General features: G+C 47.5%; 6 protein-coding genes across 6 annotated transcripts; 3 read left to right on the forward strand and 3 right to left on the reverse strand.

The window, feature by feature from the left end:
- Positions 1 to 1,074: 1,074 nt before the first annotated feature.
- Positions 1,075 to 2,427, forward strand: F4812DRAFT_465981 (uncharacterized protein; the record flags this gene model as incomplete). The annotated part of the gene is made up of 2 exons (XM_047938509.1): positions 1,075 to 1,787; positions 1,860 to 2,427. The coding sequence occupies 2 exons, from the start codon at positions 1,075 to 1,077 to the stop codon at positions 2,425 to 2,427; spliced, it is 1,281 nt and encodes a 426-aa protein (XP_047788458.1).
- Positions 2,428 to 2,463: 36 nt separating this feature from the next.
- On the reverse strand, positions 2,464 to 4,095 carry F4812DRAFT_465984 (GroES-like protein). The gene has a single exon (XM_047938510.1). The coding sequence runs from the start codon at positions 3,977 to 3,979 to the stop codon at positions 2,867 to 2,869; it is 1,113 nt and encodes a 370-aa protein (XP_047788459.1). The 5' UTR covers positions 3,980 to 4,095; the 3' UTR covers positions 2,464 to 2,866.
- Positions 4,096 to 5,024: 929 nt separating this feature from the next.
- F4812DRAFT_98322 (uncharacterized protein) lies at positions 5,025 to 10,774 on the reverse strand. The gene is made up of 3 exons (XM_047939606.1): positions 6,960 to 10,774; positions 5,179 to 6,901; positions 5,025 to 5,121 (listed from the first exon to the last, which is right to left on the reverse strand). The coding sequence occupies exons 1-3, from the start codon at positions 10,386 to 10,388 to the stop codon at positions 5,060 to 5,062; spliced, it is 5,214 nt and encodes a 1,737-aa protein (XP_047788460.1). The 5' UTR covers positions 10,389 to 10,774; the 3' UTR covers positions 5,025 to 5,059.
- A 1,064-nt stretch (positions 10,775 to 11,838) lies between these two features.
- F4812DRAFT_436092 (uncharacterized protein) lies at positions 11,839 to 13,015 on the forward strand. Its single transcript, XM_047934816.1, has one exon. The coding sequence runs from the start codon at positions 12,543 to 12,545 to the stop codon at positions 12,753 to 12,755; it is 213 nt and encodes a 70-aa protein (XP_047788461.1). The 5' UTR covers positions 11,839 to 12,542; the 3' UTR covers positions 12,756 to 13,015.
- Positions 13,016 to 13,523: 508 nt separating this feature from the next.
- Positions 13,524 to 16,148, reverse strand: F4812DRAFT_98362 (interferon-related developmental regulator-domain-containing protein). The gene is made up of 2 exons (XM_047939607.1): positions 13,914 to 16,148; positions 13,524 to 13,853 (listed from the first exon to the last, which is right to left on the reverse strand). Exon 1 carries the CDS (start codon positions 15,428 to 15,430, stop codon positions 14,039 to 14,041), a length of 1,392 nt encoding a protein of 463 aa, XP_047788462.1. The 5' UTR covers positions 15,431 to 16,148; the 3' UTR covers positions 13,524 to 13,853; positions 13,914 to 14,038.
- Positions 16,149 to 17,014: 866 nt separating this feature from the next.
- Positions 17,015 to 21,038, forward strand: F4812DRAFT_436098 (uncharacterized protein). Its single transcript, XM_047934817.1, has 5 exons — positions 17,015 to 17,666; positions 17,738 to 17,961; positions 18,049 to 18,257; positions 18,310 to 18,959; positions 19,020 to 21,038. Exons 1-5 carry the CDS (start codon positions 17,630 to 17,632, stop codon positions 20,306 to 20,308), a joined length of 2,409 nt encoding a protein of 802 aa, XP_047788463.1. The 5' UTR covers positions 17,015 to 17,629; the 3' UTR covers positions 20,309 to 21,038.
- The last annotated feature ends 36 nt before the right edge of the window (positions 21,039 to 21,074 follow it).

Here is a 21,074-nt window from a genome sequence, read left to right on the forward strand (position 1 = left end):
TATCGTAAGGAGATCCTATATCATGCACGCTAGAAGGGTGAGAATACTACCTGAGTGATAATGTCCTACGTACCTACCTAGGTAGCTTAGGTAGTTTTGGCCAATACAATTAACGAAGTACGCACTACATTAGGGATTGAGAGTGGCTATATGGCCCCCAACTATATGCGACAGGTCATTATTGTTCCACATGATTGAGAGGTAGGGCTGTAACAAGTTTCTTACCACCACGTACCTAGATTGATAGGCAGAACTTTATACTCTGTGATATTCGAAAGAAGACGCTTCATATGGTATGGCCTTGTGTCACAGATGACTCCTCCGTTCTACTCTTAGCATAGGTCGATAATTAGAAGTATTTCCGCATTGACCAATTTTTTCTGATTGTTTCATCTGTCAAGTCCTACAGACGACGAAATTAGATAATGATAAATTACCCAACGTAGGTGTATCATAATCCTTGTGGTCTGTACTTTAGCCTGACGGGTGAAGCTGACAGGTACAAAGCTTTAGGTAGGCTGAATCGACAGTACTCAACTTTAGACTAGCTATAATAAACCTCACCATGAATAACACTCTGGATACTTCTAGAACTTGATATATCTTATACTAGGCATATAGACGGGATTAATGCGAGTTGTTAAAAACGAAGGAGAGTTAAAGTTGTAATACTGTTAAATTGCATGATTCCACTTGGTATATTCCAAATGCTTATATCCGTCATAGTACTCTTCGTAGTTACCCCTGAATCACTTAAAGTTCATAACGTACCCACCCAGGTACTAGGTATCCTTAAAGGTCGTGATATCCACGTCGTTCCTCTTAAATAGAAGCCTCGTTATCAATAGCAAATATATAGGTAGTTACGTCCAATGCCAATAGGTATCTTAATCGTACCATTAAGCAGGCAGGTATACAATTCACAAAGAACTAAACTAACAGTCATATACCATTCCTCTCACAATACTCTTATGTCTCTTAAGCCTACCAAGAAATTTAGCCATACATAAAACCTTCAAGCTGTGTCACCGAGTTATATCATATATAGGACTCATGTCGAATAAGCCGGGCACAATGTGTACTACTGTCCCCGACGCGGACAACACGAGTACGCCTGGAGAAAACACATCGGACGAAGTCGAATCCAATGAACACGTATCCAGTGAGGATGAGTCAGATTCATCAACTATAAAGGCTTCTGATCAGCATACTCCCGAAGTAGACTCGTCTGATGAAGACGTGTTTCGAGAAAATGCAGCCAAGACGAATGCATTTATCCAAACCATGAGTACCTTGCTTGCCGTTAGCGAGCGTATCAGCGAATTATCCATTAACAAATCCAGATATGTCGCCACGCCGCAGGCCAACGGGTTATTCAACAGGTCGAAGCTCGGCCTTCCGTGGGGGGTTTGCTACGTAGAAAATTGCTTAATTACCGATACGCTGTGCATGTGCAGCGGTTGCAAAGCTGTTTTCTATTGCAGCAAGATCCACCAGGTCGTGAGTTTTCAAAGACACAAGGAGGAGTGCCGCCCTGTGAGAGATATGTTGAAGGAACTGGCCGAGGAGGAATCAAAGCTGCGAGAATATCCCGGCGACGACGAGTTACCTGCCAATCCCTTCGAGACGGCCCCAGGTCTCTTTAATTTTTCCGAAGCTACGAGTCCATACCTGGATGCGAAATGCAGGGTCATAAGTGCGCTGTCGAGAATTGACAACGGCCTAGCGGTCGAGCACATGCTATTTCATTGCCTCGAAATGCTGAAGCTAGAGGCTACGGATGAGCGGTTCGTACGGAGCTAGGTGCCAGGACTCTATCTGCGCTTAGGCGAGGAACAAGATGCTTACAACTTCACGAGATGGTGCTTGGCTGTTAATTGGGAGGGATATAGATGTGATAACATTGACCCTGAATCCTTGGGATCCCACGAGAAAGATGTATTCGAGGATCCCAACATGTTGATCAACTCTGCGGCCCTTCTATCCCACCTCGTCTGCGTGACGCAGGTAAAGATTCGACTGCTTCTAGACCTCCGCATGTTACAACGCGAGGCCAAGAAATACGGCCCTCAAAGTGCCAGCTACGAGACGAAGATGCAGTGGGTTCGCGAACATGCCATCAGCGAAATACTCTACAAAAGACCGGACATCGTCAAACTAAACAGTTGGAAAGCTCTTATCACCAGCATAAATGATCAGGTCAAGCGGTTATACAAATACGTGGAGAGCCGCAATAAATATTGCTGGCCCGCCCTGGCGCACCCGGAACAATATCTTCAGAAGATGATTTTTCCCGAGGATCATTATGAGCGGGGGTCGGAGGACGAAATGGGTCCCGTACTTCTAATGACGTGGAAATCGTGGGCGGAGTGCCGTCCTGCCCTCACGGCTATCCGGATATATGCTACTTCCGACCTGGGCCATTAAGCAGATACCTGATAGTACTATGTTTTTAACTATGATGCTGATGACTAGACCTACACCAAAGACTTGAAGAGTATGATGCGAGCGGATTCTTACCCTTGCCCAGATATACAGCGATGGTTTACTAGGTGCTTTTGAGCAGGGAAATTATCGGGGTGCTTATTGAAAAGACATGAGTAAACTGTGTGCCGACGAAGAATGACTAAAGCGGGAAGCAGAACTTTTTTAACCACGATGAGAGCGGAATAGAAATTAGCTACATTAGATATTACAAGAACCATTTCTCAGTTAGCATACCTGCTTCTGGACCATCAGCCAGATCGTAATTGTATGAAAAAAATCTTGTATTGCATTAAGGTCGTTAGATGGTGGCTAAGACACGATGCCCCCTATCAGGCAAATAATAGCCTCAACCACATCAAACCCCCTAATCACACCCTACCTACTCCGCCAAAACAACAATCTTCTTCGCCGACACCCCCTTCCTCACAATATCCAACCCTTCTTGAATCCCCTCCAGGCCCCTAGTCCCCACCACCTCCGGCTTAGGCGCGACCTTGTACGTCCCGGACCTAAGCGCCTCCTCCAGGAACTCCGCAAACAGCGTAGACGTTACGTCGTGGTACATGCCCCTCCCCGCCTTCCAGTCCAGCACGAACTTAGCCTCCACCCCCTCCGGCACCGCCCCCTCGGGAATCGCATTCGCGCACGCGACGAACGGCTTCCGCCGCGGGCGGCGCAACCGCGCGGATACCTGGCAGCACGGCGCGACGGCATCGCCCGTTATGCCCGCGGCCTGGAAGATGCCCACCACGCACCTCCCCGCATCCCCCCCGCCGTCCAACTCCGCCACGATGTCGTCGACCGCCGTCTCGCCGTTGTAATCGAACACCGCCCCCGCGCCCAGGCTCCGCACGTACGCGAAGTTCCGCGGCGAGCACGTGGCGACGACCTCGAGCCCCGCCGCCCTCGCGAGCTGGATCGCGTTGCTCCCGACGGCCGAGGCGCCGCCCCACACGACGAGCACCGGCTTCTCCGTCTCCGCGCCCTTGCCTGCGCTCGAAAAGGACCGAGACCCGGGAGGAGGCGGCAGCGGGAGAGCGAGGAATTCCGGATCGAACAGCGCGTGGGCCGCGGTGGCGAAACACAGCGGGAACACGGCGGCCTCGGCGAAAGACACCGAGTCCGGGGCCCTGGCGGCCAGCGCGGAGTCCAGGACCACGTATTCCTGGAACGCGCCCCGTTCCGGTCGTTCCGGGAACGAGATCCCCGGCGCGTAGGCCAGCACGCGGTCGCCGACTTGAAAGCGGCCGGAGCCCACGCGCACGATGGTCCCGGCGACGTCCGTCCCGGGGACGAGGGGGAACTTTACGAACGGGAGGGGCACGTCCTGGAGGTACGCGTCGACGGGATTGAGGCCCCAGGCGTGCACTTTGACAAGGATTTCGCCTTCGAAGAGGGTGGTATCAGATAGTGATACGGCAGTCTCGCGGATGGTGCCTGGGACGCCGGTTTTGTCCTGCCAGAAGGTGCGGTTGGTGGTTGTGGTAGACATGGTGATGATGACGATGATGATGAGATGATATCAAAATATACTGTACTGTACCGAAGTATAACTTAGGAGTCCAGTAGAAGTGAAGTGTTGAGGAATTATACGAGATATCTGAGCGTGATGTAGATTATAATATTGATTTAGTGGTCGGCAGACAGACCGGTTTATATATCCTGTCCGAGACGTAAATAACCATATGGATATCTCGAATCCTTAACGCACCTTATACGGAGTCATTATGCTCTAGCCCAGAGCTTGAAGTTACCCAGACTTCCTCTCAAATTGTAGTAAATCCCCGAAGGAGTTAAGAGGTTGTGCTGTTTCTTATGTCCTGTTAGCGCCGTCAATTGGTCATAAATCTTACGCACCAATTTGTAAATGCTTGTGGCCGATATGTCCTTTCGGACAACGGACTCCGTTCCATTGGTTTTGTTGCAACGAGACATCTCAAATGACAAGTTAATTTGGCATAAGTCCACAACCAGCGTTGAGAGATCACATTCGCACCATTGATACTGTTGGGAAGTAAATAGCAAATGCAAGTAAGTCTGACGCTATAGTAAAAATACGATTCAAAGGATATATCACGCAACTTCTCAGTTCACATTATCCAAACAAACTACCCGGGAGTCGGTATATGGTATAACTTAATACATGAAAATACGTTCGATTTAGCTCAGGATATCACGTCTTTGGTATCTTCCGCTCGACAGCCCTATAACCAACCAAAAAATCCGGTCATATCAAACCAACCCGCCGCCGTATCGGCAGAAATATTTGCTATACCATGTGATGCCATGCTTTTACGTCAAGCATCCTTTTGTTAAAAAAAAAAAAAAAACATGAGATGGGGTCATTGGTCCCTTCCATTCGTCCTTCTTTGTAGAAGATGCGGTTGGGTCATAATGAAATACCAAAATCCGAACGCCTGTGAAGGGGTAATTACTATATCTACGTTGCGGCGATCCAGCAGCCGCGTATTATTAACCATGCATTCATTCATTCATTCATGAATTTAGCTTCTGAAAACAACTCCAAATGGTGAAAGTATTGCCATATCAAAAATATTATGATACTTTCTCGTTAAAACGTTTCAGACTCTTGACTGACAACGCTCGAGGGGCTGGCAATCGTGCCGAATGTATCTACCCAAACAGTTAGTAAATTAAAGTTATTGTGCAAACATTACGGGAAGAGCTTACCTCGCTTGCGTCTCCTTTCCTCTGCCTCTTCGCTACCTCGACTAGGGGTCATAGCCCTGGGTCCGCTGGGTCTTCGAGAAGGAACCCCTAGAGCTCCGCTTAGGTTCTTATTCTCTGGCTTTGGGCTGCTAGAGTGATAACTTCCAGCGTGCGTCGCTGTAGCTGTGCCATAGCCACTTTCAACGCTGTGGAACGGCAGAGGGCTGCCCTGCTTCTGTAGTTTGTTCACCCTTTCATGTTGGACTGGTGATGAGTTATCCAATGGCTCCTTGGGAGGTCGCGGTGGCCCTAGAGGACTAGGCGATGGCATCTCTTGCTGCCAATTATAGTCATCTCCGTGACCGGAATTCATTGCGCTGTTGTCGCTATACCGATTGGTGTTATGGATAGGAAACCTATGTAGGGACGGAGCTGAGCCAGCCCAGTCACCCGACCCCGGAGACATCGCGTTATCATAATCTTGTGCCGAGGTCTCCAACGCTGTTCTAAACCGCTCGGTCTGTCCTTGCCGCGGCTGCGGGTGTTGTAAGTTCAGGGAGTTGCGGTGCACCTTATATTTAGGGTCCTCTGGACTAGAGTAGGAAACAGGCTCGGCTTGAGCATAAACAGCCAGTCGAGGTTGCTGCATATCGGTCGTGGTAGGCAGATTATCACCTACAAGTGGTGAACGAATATCTTGTTCCGAAAAGCCCGAGTGTAACTTGTCCCCTTCATATGCGGGCTGACTTTGGAATTGGTCATAATTAACCAAATCTGAGCCGGATCGAGATGGTGGGTGTCGGAGGAAGTCCTCCGGGGGGTCGTGCTTCTTGGAAGCGCCACTACCTCGGAATACTCTTCCAATGCTTGATGTCGTCGTTTCAGACCATCTTGAGATTTTGGGAAAGAGACTGGACGAGCCCCGGGATTTATGCTTCTTACTTTCTTCCGTCCGAGGTGTGTTCTCATTGCTCATCGAATAATTCTGCGCCTGAGATGTGGTTTGAGGTGGTGTTCCAAGAGGTACTGAACCACCTCTGGACCTTTCGGAGCTAGGCGAGAGTATTCCACCGTGCATCTCGTATTGGCTGGGCGGCGGCATAGAATGGTCATTATATTCACCCTCATCTTCCGGTACCGTACTGATACGGTGGTCGGAGAATTTTCGCTCGCCAGCTAATTTGTTGCTATTTCCGCGAGACTGGGGTATCGAAAGGTGTCCTGACTGGCTTGCGTGACTGGCTGTTGAGGTTCCAGCATGGCCTTCAGGCTCGTAACCTCGATCTTGCTCATATTGGACATCTGGTTGAATGCCATCAATTGACTGAGCTCGCGTGCTTGTGCCTACGGGTCCGGCAGTTTGGTGCTTAAGGACGTTTACGTCGTCAAGTAGCTGGTTGAGTAAATCCTCAATCCTAGTCAAATCATTGGCACCCTTTGAACTGAGGCCTTGAAGTGCGCGTCGAAGAATATTGCGCTTCTTAGCGGCCACGTCCTCTGTGCCAGCTTGAGAACCTCCTTGGATTGATCGTGCACTGCTGCCTGGGAAAGGTCGGGGTCCGCCTATGTGGCGTTTGACTGTCTTTTCGGTGTCTTCCTTTACCTCATCAACGACTCTATCCGCGTTATCTACCAGCATCCTCTTGAGGTCTTCGAAAGAGTTTCTCATTTCGGCCGCTGACCGAACGAGGGTTACAAGTATCTCAGTATCCCGCGCACTTCGTTGCGCATCGCGAACCATAAGCTGTGTTACTAGTTAGCAAAATTCTTAATACGTGGGAAATTACCTAAGGTATACATACGTGTTCCATCAAAGCAATAATATCCTTAGATTGGATCCTGTCAATTCCAGTTCCGGTAGAAGGATCGTAGAGTGGTGTGCTCATTGCTTGGGATAGGCCGGCGAGCTGCCTTGTGTCTTTTGGCGCGTAAAATGGGTCATCAGATTCTCCATTCAATAATCCCATATCCTTACCCTGCATGTTCGGTACGTCACGAACATCGTTCGGCGCGGCAGAAATGTAGCCCTCATCACCGCCAGGGATTCCGGGACTGCCCGTGTGAAAACCACTTCGGTAAGCATCTGCTCCAAAGCCAGATGCGCTAAGCAGGTTGCCATCCAGGCCAGGGAGATTGGCAATCGGACTAGCTCCCTCATAAGGATTTGTGACTAAAGTGTCTCGTTTACGTTCACAAGACGTCCTCTGCCACTCGTCGTCCTGGTCCTGGCTAGGTTGCCGGCTATGCAATGTAGCTGGTGCCTTCGGCGTCACAGCACGATCGTAGGCGTATGATCTCTCGTGTGCCGGCGTTGATTGTTCAGGCCAATTCTCTCTAGTTCCATCCTGGGATCCACCAAGTGGCCCATCTATGATAGAAACCTCGTCGCCACCATATCCAATCTCCGGCATGGGATTGTCAGAGTCTGGAATGCCACTAGCTCCCATCTCTGGCTGATTATAATCCGAAAGACGATCGATGCTGTGACGAGGGGTAGCATCAGGACGATAACCATCTTTGGCACGTTCCTTGAAGGATTGGTTTTGCGCATTAACCTTGCTGGTAGGCTCCTTGTTTTGGGCCGGGGTTTGTTGGCTTTCGTTCTGTTGCTTAAGTGCTAGAGCTCGCTGAAGTGCACCGCTCGTAATGGCACTTTCGGAAGCGGTAGGAGAATTGCGGTAGGTAGATCGAGGAACCTTTTGACCGTATTCGTTGAGGTCATATTCTACAAATTCCCTAGAACCACTCGAAGGGTCATGCCCTTGGGACGCACTCGGTGATTGGTCATGTTGTTGCTCAACTGCTTCGCGGCGGCTTTCCGTCGCACGTTTCGTAGGGCTTATTCCTCTTGCCCTCGTGACTTCATTATAAGAAAGCTGGGAGTCGCGATAATCTTGTCTAAACCCCGTAGATCCGCTTAGGAGGGAAGGATCTAGTTGCGAACCCTCGACTAGTGACGCTACGGCAGACTCAGGGGGGAAGTTCTGGTGTACCATCTCCACGTTTCCTCCGACAGCATGAACCGCCTGTCCCGAAGTCACTCGGTCCAGTTCACTATCCTCGGTGTATGTGGGATTATTATAGCCCAAACCGGAACTCATCAAACTACTGGCTTCATCGACGAATTCGCGGCCTCGTAAATTGCTAGGGACCGAACTGGGCGAATGAAGATCACGGTCGTAGGGTGACTTCTCAGGAGACGAGAGCTCGCTCGTAGTATTTATGGTCCTTGCATCGCGGGGTCCATGTACATCGCTTTCACCTTCTGTGAACCCCGATACGCTCTGAATAGGGCTTAATCCACGTCGTTCTTGCTGGTATGGAACATAACGTAGAGGGGCCGGAACATCCTGTGACCCATAGAAGGAGTGCATAGAAGGGTCGTCCTCATACAACCCAGGCTCAGAAAGTTGGCTCGGTTCATCATATTCATCATCATATTGGCCATCATATTCGTCATGCTTATACTCCTCCTGGTACTCGTTATTGCCTTTACGAGGAAGAGCTTTGAGATCGCCATGAGAAACATTGGAGTGTTGTGTACCCAGACCTTGAATGGTATGAAGAGGAGATCTTGACGGCGACGGAGTTTCTTGGGCAGGATCGATTGAAGCAATACCTCTTGTGGCCTCTCTTACTGGGGTCATCTCCTCACTGGCGGAGTGAGGCCTGTCTGACTCCGCGGATAGGATTGAAGTTCGCGTCATGTCGGATGGATTTATTTCGCTCTGAAGAGGCATGGGTGGTACTACCTTGTGATCTGCTTCTTCATACCCTTCCACATATCTCTCGTCAACGTCGTGCTTTGGCGTTTCTGCTCGTCTCCTCCTCCGTTGTCTCTTTTCGTCACCTCTGGACCGTAGTGCGGCACCAGTAACTGCGGCGTCCAAGGCCGCATCCGTAAGCTTATCATGGTCGCGACGCGGTGTAAGTTCTTCATCTGGGATATCATCTAGAATCGATTCCTCAACGCTGCTTTGAGGTGATAAATCGTTTCTCGCTTCTCTGTCGCGCTTTTCCTTCGCCTTTGCCGATTGGGATGTATCCGCAGACCTTCTCTTGTTGGGAACAGAGATCTCCTCACGAGATACCGATGTCAGACTCGAGAGCGATTCCCGGTCTTTTGGTCTTCGAGAGTCTCGTTGGCTTCGTTCTCTCTTAATGGCATCTAACTCGGGGAGAATGAGACGTCGGATGGCATCCTCGACTGTCTCAAGAAGTTTCGGATTATTAATTGATACCTTTGAAGAGGAATGTGTATTGTAAGAACGGTGGCTTGGGGCCATTTGCGATGAGAGGATGCTCGAGTCAGCAACTGAGACCACGGATTCCTTATTACTCCCCTTTGACCTCCGTCTCTCGTTTTCTTTGTCGCCGGAGCTGCCTGTTCTGCTCTTCGACTTGTGTCTTCGCTCAGGCTTGCTTGCTTTCTCAACTGCTTTTTGCATGACACTCCTATCATGACTAGCGCTCCTAACCTTACGATGGGACTTTTCGCTAGGGGCAGGTTCACTCCTAAGCGGACTCTTTGCACGCTTGTCATTGAGCGTAAGCGAATTACCACCCGAGTTACCGCCCGAATTACCGTCTAGAAAACTATCGGAGGGAATGACTGAGATATCGGACATGTTCGGTGGAGGATACGAGACCTTGCTATCAGCAGCAGGAATGAGCGGGCTCGATACCTTTCGTCGCCGATGATGAGTGCTTCTCGGTTCTATCTCAACCTCAATCGGGTTCCGAGAGACATTAGACTCTTCAGTTGCTGATGCGTAAGAGTGCATGCTCCTTACTTCTTCAGGGTCCGTCATTATGTCTAGCTCGCTCCGAGTAATATTCGAGCTTGTGGTTGGTTTTCTCGACACCGACCTCTTTCTCGTACTCATAGTCTCAGTGATCTGAATATGGTCGTTCCTTCCTCGAGTCTTGGAGGGAGTTAAACGGACACGGACGCTCGGCCTGCGATCGGAAAGAGTAGAGCCGACGGTACTACTAGTTTTACCGCCTTCGAAATACTCAATGAGCAGCGAGGTTTGAGAGCGATTTGGCTTATGGCCACGGGTCTTGATAGTTACTGGTGTTCCGTCGTCGGGGAGTGAATAGTGCGACTTGTCGTCGTCGGCAGGTTTGGAAACATCGGATGGTGCAAGTTCGGTAGGTGTGGTAAGGGATTCGGTCTCGGTCGGGGCAGGTAACGGGGGAATACTGCTGGTGTCTACACTCACTCCCATTTTGCTGCCTGAGAATGCGACCAGTTGTCAAAGCATGCGCGGTCTCGACTCTGATTGAGTGGCCGCTTCCTCCTCGAGCCAATCCTCTTCTAGCTGTCTTGTTTACCCTGGCTACTGGTCAAGCGGTGAACGGTAAACAATCGAGGTCGAGGAGAAAGCAGGATGCGGACAGGGGATCCGCGACTAATAAGAGCCGACGTTTTGCGAACGCATTGGCTGAAATATAGGAGGCGAAAACAAACAAGATACCGAGAGATCTAAGTGGAATATGAAGGTTAATAAATGATTAACCAGTGGTAAGTGGTCTGTTCTACACAACGACCATACAAAACCCGAAGATATGGCCAATGCCAATAACAAGGACAATTGGCTAATTACGTCGCAGCGAACAAATCCCACGAATAGAATAAATATTCGATTGCGAGAGGAAATTCAACAAGAAAAACGAAGAAATACCAAAAGCGAAATAAAAATGAAATAAAATAAAATTGCAACAAGGTTGAAAATATTTCCACCTGTCTCGGTCTGTTGATAGTAAGAGACGGAGACGAAGTCCACGGTTGTTAGAGAGAGAAAAATAAAAGGCTTCAGATCTTCCCACCCGAAAGTCCCAGCCCCCTCAATTGCGCTCGAATTGGCAGCACAATCGAAACCCTGCAACTATGCGAATACGCGCGCGGAGGAACGGCAATCCATGTCGACATACGACCAAAATAAAGAATCAATGAGATTATGAGACAAATTCATACATACTTTTGAAGAGTCGTCGGGATATGCGACGTATACTATTGTTCTGTAAGTTGGAAGATGTATGGTTGACGGTTGTATATTTATCTTTCTTATTCCTGTTTTCTTCCCCTTTTATGGGTTCTCTTCTCGTCCCAAGGGAAAAAAAAACGAGTATGCTGGTTGGCCGGCGAGATATGCCTCTCTTTCTTGCAGGACGATGCGTGCAACCCTTTCTCTGGTCCAATAAATGCTGGACCTGATTTCCCGAAGTCACCAGGACTATCGTCAGAACTGGTGCAGGCAGTCCAGGCAGTCCTCGAGGCTCCCTCCTCGATTTAAGTGACGAGTCGTGGGATGGAAAGGAGAATAGGTGATGATAATAGGCTTAAGGAGTCATTGTTCTAAGAAAAAAAATAACAATAATAAGAGCTGGCAAGTAAAACTGGTTTCCTGAGAGGGACTGGGGCTTGAGAGAGGCTCTGTTAGGAAAACTTGCTGGGGTGGGAGGTTGATGCGTTGGCTTTGAGGAGACGCAGCCAATAGCTTCGCAAAAGACGGATGGGATGAGAAGACGGGGGTCGTGATAAAAGCTGACAGGCACGGTCCGGTTACAAATGAGATGGGATGACAAGGGAGGTCGGGGGCGGCAACCGCCCTAACAGCAACCTTGAAGTCCCATCTAGGTATCTTCTAGTTTAGGTAGGTACGTCTAGGTTAGGTAGTCACGCTAGGTTAGTGCTACTGTCTAGAGTCTCTAGGTACATGTACAATACAATACCTCTTCTTCCTCTTATTCTATTCCCCTCAGCCTACCTCAGCCCCTCTAACGTCGAAGCAGTACCTACTTCCTAGGTAAACATCGTTGTAGACATCGTTATAGACATCGAATGCTATTGTGCAATCGTCTATTACCATCATGTTGATATTATTCGTTCGTTATAATTAACCACTCCGAGGCTTTGATACGACCTTCTACTTTCACCTATTTCTCTATCTTCACAAATGGTGTTTTATATTGATAGTCACGGCTCGGTTATTTGAAGCCGGTTCGATTCATCTTAATATCTTTTATCCCGATGTGCGATGCACTAACAACCTGACTAACGATAACAGGAGGTTGGTATGTTTTAACTAATCATTTACCAGCAAACCGGTTCCCGTCCGTAACCTACAAAATACATAATAATCGTCATTTTCACGATCCCAAACAGTTTAATCAATCTCCAATCGAACGGATATGGTCCCGCAAATGTGGCTCTCGCGTCCTTTTTGGCCGGGCGACGATCTGGTTTTCCTAAGGCACGATGATGTGCACTCCGCCCTGGATCCGCTTCCGCCTGGACCACGAATTGGTCAACACCCTCGGCACACTGGATCCTAATCGTATCCACTATGACTGACTAGTGATGGATCGAGCTGTTGGGGATGATGATCGCATTCTTTTATATTCCTACCTTAACTTTAGCTTGGCCTACCTACATATTACCAAGCCGAAAAAAAAGAACCGATACTGCGATTATTTCCTCTTGTACTTCACAGAGTCGCACTGGGATAATGTGCAAGTTTGGACTCGGAGCTAATCACGGGTGCAAGATGTATAATCACGCTGCCATCCGATCTGCGTCAAAAGGCATGTAATACTACCTAGGTACCTACTCAAGCTTTCGGTATATACTATTGTGCATATTCGCAAGAAGCCCTGCATGATTGTCGTGCATCTGACCGGTTGCTCCGCTGCGGAACAATTCATGTCTAAATCCCAATGGTTCAGAATAAGGCAATCAAGCAGCTACCTACCTACCTACCTATTACGAAGTTGCATTCAAGCACAATATAAATATGTCAATTCAGACCTTAGAATTGTTGGATTCCAATATCACCACAACGATTTAAATATCTATTATTTATTAGGTACAAGCGATGTTGGTACTTCGCATGATGTAAATCGGTAAGAGTGGCAAAATGAATGTCTTCCCTCTCCGCCTGCGCCTGGAGCTGAAATTCCTACTGCTTGCCCGTACATCGAATGATTGGCGACCTCTGGGATAACACCGTTACTAGCTTACGCCTCCATGTTCGAGTGCGCAAGCCAAAAAGCCACGCTATTCTACAGGATTACTTTGAGTGGTTGCATCAAGCAAACATGTTCAAACAAGTTGAAGCAGGGCACAAAAGCCTAATAAACTAGTAAAGTAGAAAGATTTTGGGAATGGCTGTTGAGCAATCCGTGTCACCCACCCAATTATTCTAAGAGGTACTTGAAGTTTTACGATATGCACGTAGCCTTTTACTTTGCTACCTACCTAGGTATGCAAGGAACAGCATCCAAAATACCTGATATCTGAGAATATACCATGTATACCTACCTACCTAGGTACCTACCTAATATAACATAAGGATCAGTCAATCTGTCCCCAATATAATAAATAGGTCTCTTCCGCCCAAACACCTCCGCACTCTGCGTTGTCTTTGCTTCTCTCTCTGATTGCTCATACCTAACTACCAGAATAATCAGTGCGTTTGCCAGGTGGGGGTTACAGCTTAAGAGATTCTCGAGGCCAGGCCTTGGCTGCTCATCTCACACGAATGGTACACACAGAATATGCGGGTAACCGCATTCATGTCACCCACCTCTCCTGTTTGGGTATTCCGGAAGTTGGGCAGGTTTCAACAGGTACTTTGCACGTAATATTTGCGAACCACATGTAGGATTAAAATGCAATATAAGATAGAATTCTAGATCAAAATTACCCATCAAGTTGAAAAGAACAATATCTAGGTACCTAAGGTATTTACCGAAAACGCGAGCGAGTAATATCCGATAACCAATGCCAACAGAAAAAATATCCATAAAAAGTTTGACGCTCGAAGAAAACGGATGACGCGGAAAGAATATGAGATTGCCGGATGCCCTCTAATGCTCAATCAGAAACACTCTTCACGGCTTTTTTCCCGTGACCCGACTTAGATGCCAATTTGGATGTAGATAGCTTGTCCCTAGGTGGTGACGAGACATACTCAGTCTTAGCACCACTCAGCAGATCTTTCACCACCGGGTTATTTATATAGTGACTGGCGAGACCACCCCCAAGGATAGACTTAAGCATTTCTAATCGGGCCGACAAAGACCAGCTGTCGATGGTGATGCTGATGTTCTGGATCCGGAATCTTTGCCGGTAGCCGTATTCTTGGTAGTCCTCATTAAAATCAGTCCTGTTACCGCCAGTGTGCGGATTGCTTGAAAAGCGTCGCGCTGTCGAATATCCGGGACCCTTGCCATGCTCGAGGGAGGTTACGATACTATTAAAACTGCTGTGAAGCTGCCTTCTATCCCTCTTAGATATCGCCTTCGAGGACTCTCTAGTGAGGGCATTTAATCGCCGAAGAAGTCCATCCTGGTCGAAGCGCAAATTCCAGGTCTCGCCATTCTCTTCTTCATATTCGCGCGCAGCCTCCATAAGTAAAGCAATATTCGATCCAGCGGCAACCTGGACATCAACATCGCTACTTTCTAGCTGTTCTGTGAATGCTTCTAGAGCTTGCGTACTTTGGTCTTCGAGGTCATCAAGGCCACTGGCGACAAATCCCCATGTCTTTAGTGCTGCAGCAACGACCGGGCCATTGTCGCCAGCCTCCACAATATGACCATCGCTTTCAATGATCTCAATAAGAAATTCTAAGAATTCTTCGGCCGCGGTTTCTGAGCCTCCCCCGCACATCGTAGAGATACCCATCGCCTTGATAGTAGCTACTTTAATTAGTTCGTCATCGTCGTCGTAGTTTGTGTCCTGAGAGAGACTCTTCAAAGTTGGGTAGACACGGTCATGAATACTTTCATCCCCCGTCGTAAGGATAGTTAACATAAGAGCTCTCAAAGCCCACAAGACTCCCTGGGGAGTTCTGCGGCCACGTATAGTTTTTAAGAGCAGAGGTATGAGCTCATTCATTTGTCCATCAATTTCTTCGGCGCTAGGATGATGTCGAATGAGTTCCGTATATGCCGTTAATTTGTCCTCGCGATCCTGGGCGCCATCGCGCTTCTGGTCGAGTAAATCCACAATGCGACTGTGCAAGATTTCCGCCGGGGGGACCAGGCCTGATTCATCGCCATCCTCGGAATTAATAACAGAACTAGCTATACTCTCGTTGTATTCATAATCGCTCGAATCTTCTTCTTCTGATGCCTGACGACTTGCCGCTCGCGAAGCCGCACGTGAACCAGCAGGCGATGCTTGTGCTGACTGTTGTCGCGAGCGCGCCTTTCTGGAGACGGTCTTGCCGCTCTCGAAGATTTTCTTGCGTAAATCATGCATTTTGGCAATACCCTTATTGGAAAAGTTGCGCCAATGCGGTAGTATCGTTAAGTTGAGTGGGCGAGCTAATAACTTATAGCCTATAAGTATAAGGTGGCAGGCGTCGTATCAAGTTTTGAATCCTTTTGTGTGCGAACGATGAAACGACAAGTTTGTTTGCGACTTGAATTCCATGAGGATGGTTTGAATCCCGTTGTTGTAAGAGACTTGTGGGGTTTCCGGAAAGCCTTTGTGTAGATAGACTCAGAAAATGCTATTTGAAGGATTTTGTTCTGATGGCTTAAGACACCCTGACAAAACAATGAAGGGTTGTAATGGTGAATAATTGTATGGAAAAGGGCGGTGAATTTAAATGATTTTACGAGCGCACCAGGTGTTAAACAAAAACGATAAAAAATACGTATAAGGGCTTAGGACGAATCAGTGGCGAAGTAGATGGAAAGGGAAAGGAATTTTGAGATTCTTATTTAAGCAGACGCAAGAACTTTGGATCCCAGAATAATAGAAAACAAGCGTCATATGGCAAGTAAATCCCCCCAAAAGAGGAAAGACTCCTTCGAACCTAGCTGCCTAACCTAGGCCTAGACGCTCCCTAGGCATAACTTATCATATGAGCAAGCCGAGGGGTCTTATTATCCCCTAGCCTAATGTATATAGTATCGCCGCTAAGTCGGGAATTGCGATAAAGTACCTGCGATATCCTTAAGAACTAATTAATAAGGCTCAAAAGTGTATAAATAAAAACGCCAAATACTTCTACTATACTTACACAATTTGGAAGAATTGCCCGAATTAATCAGAAATACCTATATCAAATACATACCAGGTAGGTTAGGTACCTCTTTTAGAGGTCAGTACATAAAGTACCTGTAATCTGCAATTTTAAAGCATTAGGTACCTAGGTACCTATTTGCTACGTGCAAGGTGAAATATGCATGCACTTTCGAATCTCTTAGCTCAACCCCGCCATTCTACTGATGTTAGTCCGCTACCTAGCCCCCACTAGCTAAGCTCAATATCAATATCCTTGCCATCATTATCGTACCAGCGTATCCAGCATATACGTCAGACAAGGGCTTTCGTACACAATCAAGGGAATGAATGAATTCCTTTTATGTTGCGCACCATTTGATATAGGCACAATGCAGGGTTCCCGTCCGAATTAGTTATATTATAACATAGGTATGAAAATATAAAGAACAAGTAATTATAATGATACCTTTCGGTAAGGCTTAGACAGGACAACATAATGACCTTCAACCTTATCGTATACGATGATTGATGATATATTACCTGACACTGGACAGTTAAATTGAAGGCGGGGGAAATACAGTTGATAACCCACTTGTCAGGCTACAGTCCTCTTAGGCAATCGGAGCCCCGCTCCAACAGTCATCAAATGGCTTTACATTACCTGGTACGATACTTACAGTATATTTTAGGTACATACTACATTAACATGGTGCCAGAGATACCTATATCATATCTCTCATTAAAATTATCTAAAGTGTCTATCTTCGTAGTACTTACCTAGGTAGGTATCTTCCATATGTTAGGTTGTTAGTCGTATTCACATTTATACCTATTTATACATGCCTTAGGCACTTACTTACCTGGTACGTAATTTATACCAATTATTTATACTGTACAATACCCGACATAAAAACTTACGTACAATACCGAACTCCCTCTTCCTAGGTAAACTTTATATCACGTAGTTATCTGCTTATTCTTGCCCCGCCTGACTGTAGGTACCAGCCCACGTTCTCCAAGTACCTAACTTACATGTAGGAGCTGCCAACCAGGCCAGGTACTAGGTGCCACCTTCTATGCGTTCTCCCTCTTCATACCTACCTCCTAGGCACCAAGTAGGCTGAGGTTCTTCTATCCAGCACTCCGAACATACTTTTCCCCCTCCTCCTCGCCCACGTACTCTCTTCCCATCCTCTTCCCCCCTCCACTACTACTTCTCATTACAACTCCCTCAACGCAACGTACACATATTTAACATTCATATTCCGTCATCTTGGGTCACTCATTTAACTCATTTAATAAAGATAGTTCATCCATTATCAAGCTTGCCTTTATTAGGCTTGCAACCACCCCCCCCTTATTATATTTCTGAAACTCGAGTGTCATTTCGATACTTTCGAGTTTCGAAGACGATTGGTTCTCTATCTATTAGTGAACCTGATAAAAATGGCAACCGTCGACGTTAATCGAGATGATAATGAAGGTGAGAGAATACATAGTTCAGCCTTCAAAACAAAGCACCATACATTAATTGACGTATTCCTATAAATATAGTTATCATCGTTACGCTAGTCTGTCGCCCTCACGGTTCTCTTGTCCCCGACATTCCCAAACGCCAGTTCGTTCTTAGCAGGCAAAACCCTTCTATCCGAATCGGCCGGGCGTCGAAGGTTCCCACGAAGGGTTTTGTTGCATCGATCGATAATGCGTGGTTTGATAGTCCTGTTATGTCACGCAACCATGCTGAACTTGTTCTCGACCTTGATAGCATTCCAAAAGTAAGCTTGCGTAGACAAACCTTCTTAGATAATTCAGCCCCTCTCCGCCCTCCCTCCCATGTTGCCAATATTAATTGTGCTGTCAAGTCTGTACTCATCAAAGATATCGGATCACTCCACGGCACCTTCCATATTCCACACGACGGGATTGGGAAAGAAATGAGACTCGAACAACAACGGCCTGTTAGGCTATCAGACGGCGACTGTCTTCGTTTTGGAACTGATATATTTAGGACCAAGGAAACGTTTCCGCCATGTTCTGTCGAGTTTTACATGATAGGAGAGGAACATGAACCGTAAGTTTGCCCGCTGTATTGAACCCTTCTGGACGCTAACCACCTAGTGAAGACCCAGTGAGGATATACCAACTACCAATCAATCTCCCAACCGAACATTCACTATTCCAGATGATGATCTTGATGATGAAGACGATGACGATGACGACAGCGTGATCGAGACGTGCATGCCAACTTCTCATAAGAACAACATTCAACGTGGCATGTCTATTGATCTTACCCAAGATGAAGACGACTCTGAGGAAGAAAAGAATTTCACCTCTAGCACCATGGCCCGTAATCATCTCAGTTCAGATATCATTGATCTTACATCTGAGCCTGATAAGCACTCGGACCATGAAACGCACGCCATAAGTCCCCCCCATTATTCCACATCCTCCACACACCCGAATCCTCAGGAGGAATATCGTGCAATGGCAGCCAGGATAGCGGATTTTGGCTATTTGAGGCAAGCTTCCACAGACAAGTCCGAGAAGCCTACAGCTTTCTTTTTCGATTCCGATACGTCATCTAAAGACAGCCACCATTTCGCCCAGAGCGATAAAGTGAGTAGCGATATTCATTTGACGGATTCCCAGGACGGTTCGGTTATAATCGGAGAAGATGATGAGAGTAGCGTCGGCGAAGATTTGAACTATAACTCGTCTACCGATGCTGTTCATGATGTAGTACAATCTGAGGGTTGGGAGGATGATAATGATAGTAGGTCACTATATTATGGTTGTATACTTTCGATCTTTCTGTTGACTTCCACTCCCTTAGGTATTCTGCTTTGCTCTGAGTCGGATGACAACAGTTCATCGTCTGGCGATGAGATGATGGATACTTTGTCAGACTCGAGCTCGGCGGCGCCCAGTTCATCTCCCTCCTCGTCACCTAATCCCCCAGTGCCGAATGCGTTACCCGGCACAGGCGTATCTGCTGAATCGCCTAATGCCGAGCGTCTCCTTGTAACACCATTCTTGTTCACTGCATCTGCGCAGCAAGATGCATCTGCTGCTCAGCGCAGAGAACCAAGTCCATCTGATGCTGCGATGTTCAAGAGCCATCCTGTGCTTGACCGGACAACGAGCATTTCTAGAGCGCATGCTCTAGGCGAAAAATCGGGCAAGCATGCATTTTTCGCAGCTAGAGAGAGTAATCGGGCGAATCGTTTTGACTGGCTGTCTCCGCCGCCTGTGTCTGCTATCCGAGAAACCTTGAGCGCTGACGCTGATCAGCATCCTCACGTTCTGGAATTTAACCACGGTCCCCACACAGCTTTGCCGACGTTTCGAATAGAAGATGGCCAGAATGTGTCAACGGAAAGGGCTGCAGACACTGACAATGCGCTCGACGCTAAGTCCCATTGTCCCACGACTATCTTGGGAGAAGAACTAGCGGACTCCAATTGGCAGCCGTGGTCAATATCCGGAGAGAGATTTATTAATCACCCTCGAAATGAAGAACTCCCATGTTCGTATCTGGATCGTCCCCAAAGCCCTGAACTTGACATGACCAGCGCGTATACGTTTCAGCTAAGCAAGATGGCGAGCGAGAGTAGCTCAAGCCTTGCAAGTAAACCTAGGCGCGTTGAGATTCAGGATTTACTTTCACAGGAGCCAAATGCCGTCAAGAATGATAATCATTGCGAACCCATAGCTTCGTTAGCTCCAACTGCCCCCAGCGCTACATCCTCCGCCCCACTGCCACCCATAGAAGCTGTATCGGAACCTCAGACGAAGCGTTCCTTTGATGACGCTTTCGGTGACGATGTGGATGTGCTTGGTTCAAATGAAGGATATACTCATCAAGAGGATGAAGAATCTAAGTTTGGATCATCGAGCAAGCAAACCCAAGATACGGCAGCGGCCAACATGGAGTCAAATGATAATGCTGTCGCTACGGTCCCTAGAGAAGGTGGTAATGAAGTTCAGCCCGAAACTGTTCCAGCGCGACGAGACAACGTTCAGCCATCCAAGCGACGACGCTTTGCCCAGGCAGCGGCCTATGTTGCTCTTGGTGGTGCAGCTGCGTTCACTTATATGGTTTCTACCGCGCCGGTCCTTTAGCGGTGTCAAACAATTGAGATGCATAGTAGAGCACGTTTCTCAGGTTATGTACTTGCATGGGCAGTGCCTCGCCAGGTTCAATTTGCAGCTTAGAGCTGTAAGTGCTTTCCTCAGAATATGTTGTATGTTGTCAAGGCGTAGGCAAGCCCGGAAGCGGCGTTGTGGTCCTTTGTTCAGATGGATAGGTCTCGTTTATTTCGCTGCATTTGTATGGTTATGGCGAGGGGTGTATCAGGAGACGTCATTATCGAGGAAAGTTGAATCGAATGGCACATTGGGCTTCCTTAGTTACCTGGATGGGCTATGACTTAGCTTGGCGTTATTTTTCTATTTAGGTATTTCGGTGGATTCTCGCTAAACGCTAGCATGTGTAGATTACCACCGTACGCCCTGGTTCCGATAGGTAATTCGTCTTTGATATTTATGAACCGATGGTAAAAGGCTAGGTACTCTTCTTTGACACATACTCGATATGGCTGTCTTCCTAGTAGTAATAATGATGTAAGTCTTCAACAAAATGTGTATGGTCATGCACCTATATCGAAGATACTTCATATCTTTTTAAGTTCCTTCCGCCTATGGGGCTATTGTGTATCGTCAAGACCGAGTCGTATTGCGCATCGTCCGTACAGAAATACTTACCACCTAATGTTAGCTGGACTTCCATTTCATAACGTACCTTGACTTGACTTTTTCAAAACCCCTTGTCGCTTTGTTTTCCATTGATGAGCACGCGCATATCCATGTACATTAATTTCATGCACTG

This window comes from Daldinia caldariorum (assembly GCF_022478825.1).
Source record: "Daldinia caldariorum strain CBS 122874 unplaced genomic scaffold F4812scaffold_13, whole genome shotgun sequence".
Classification (NCBI taxonomy): Eukaryota; Fungi; Ascomycota; class Sordariomycetes; order Xylariales; family Hypoxylaceae; genus Daldinia; species Daldinia caldariorum.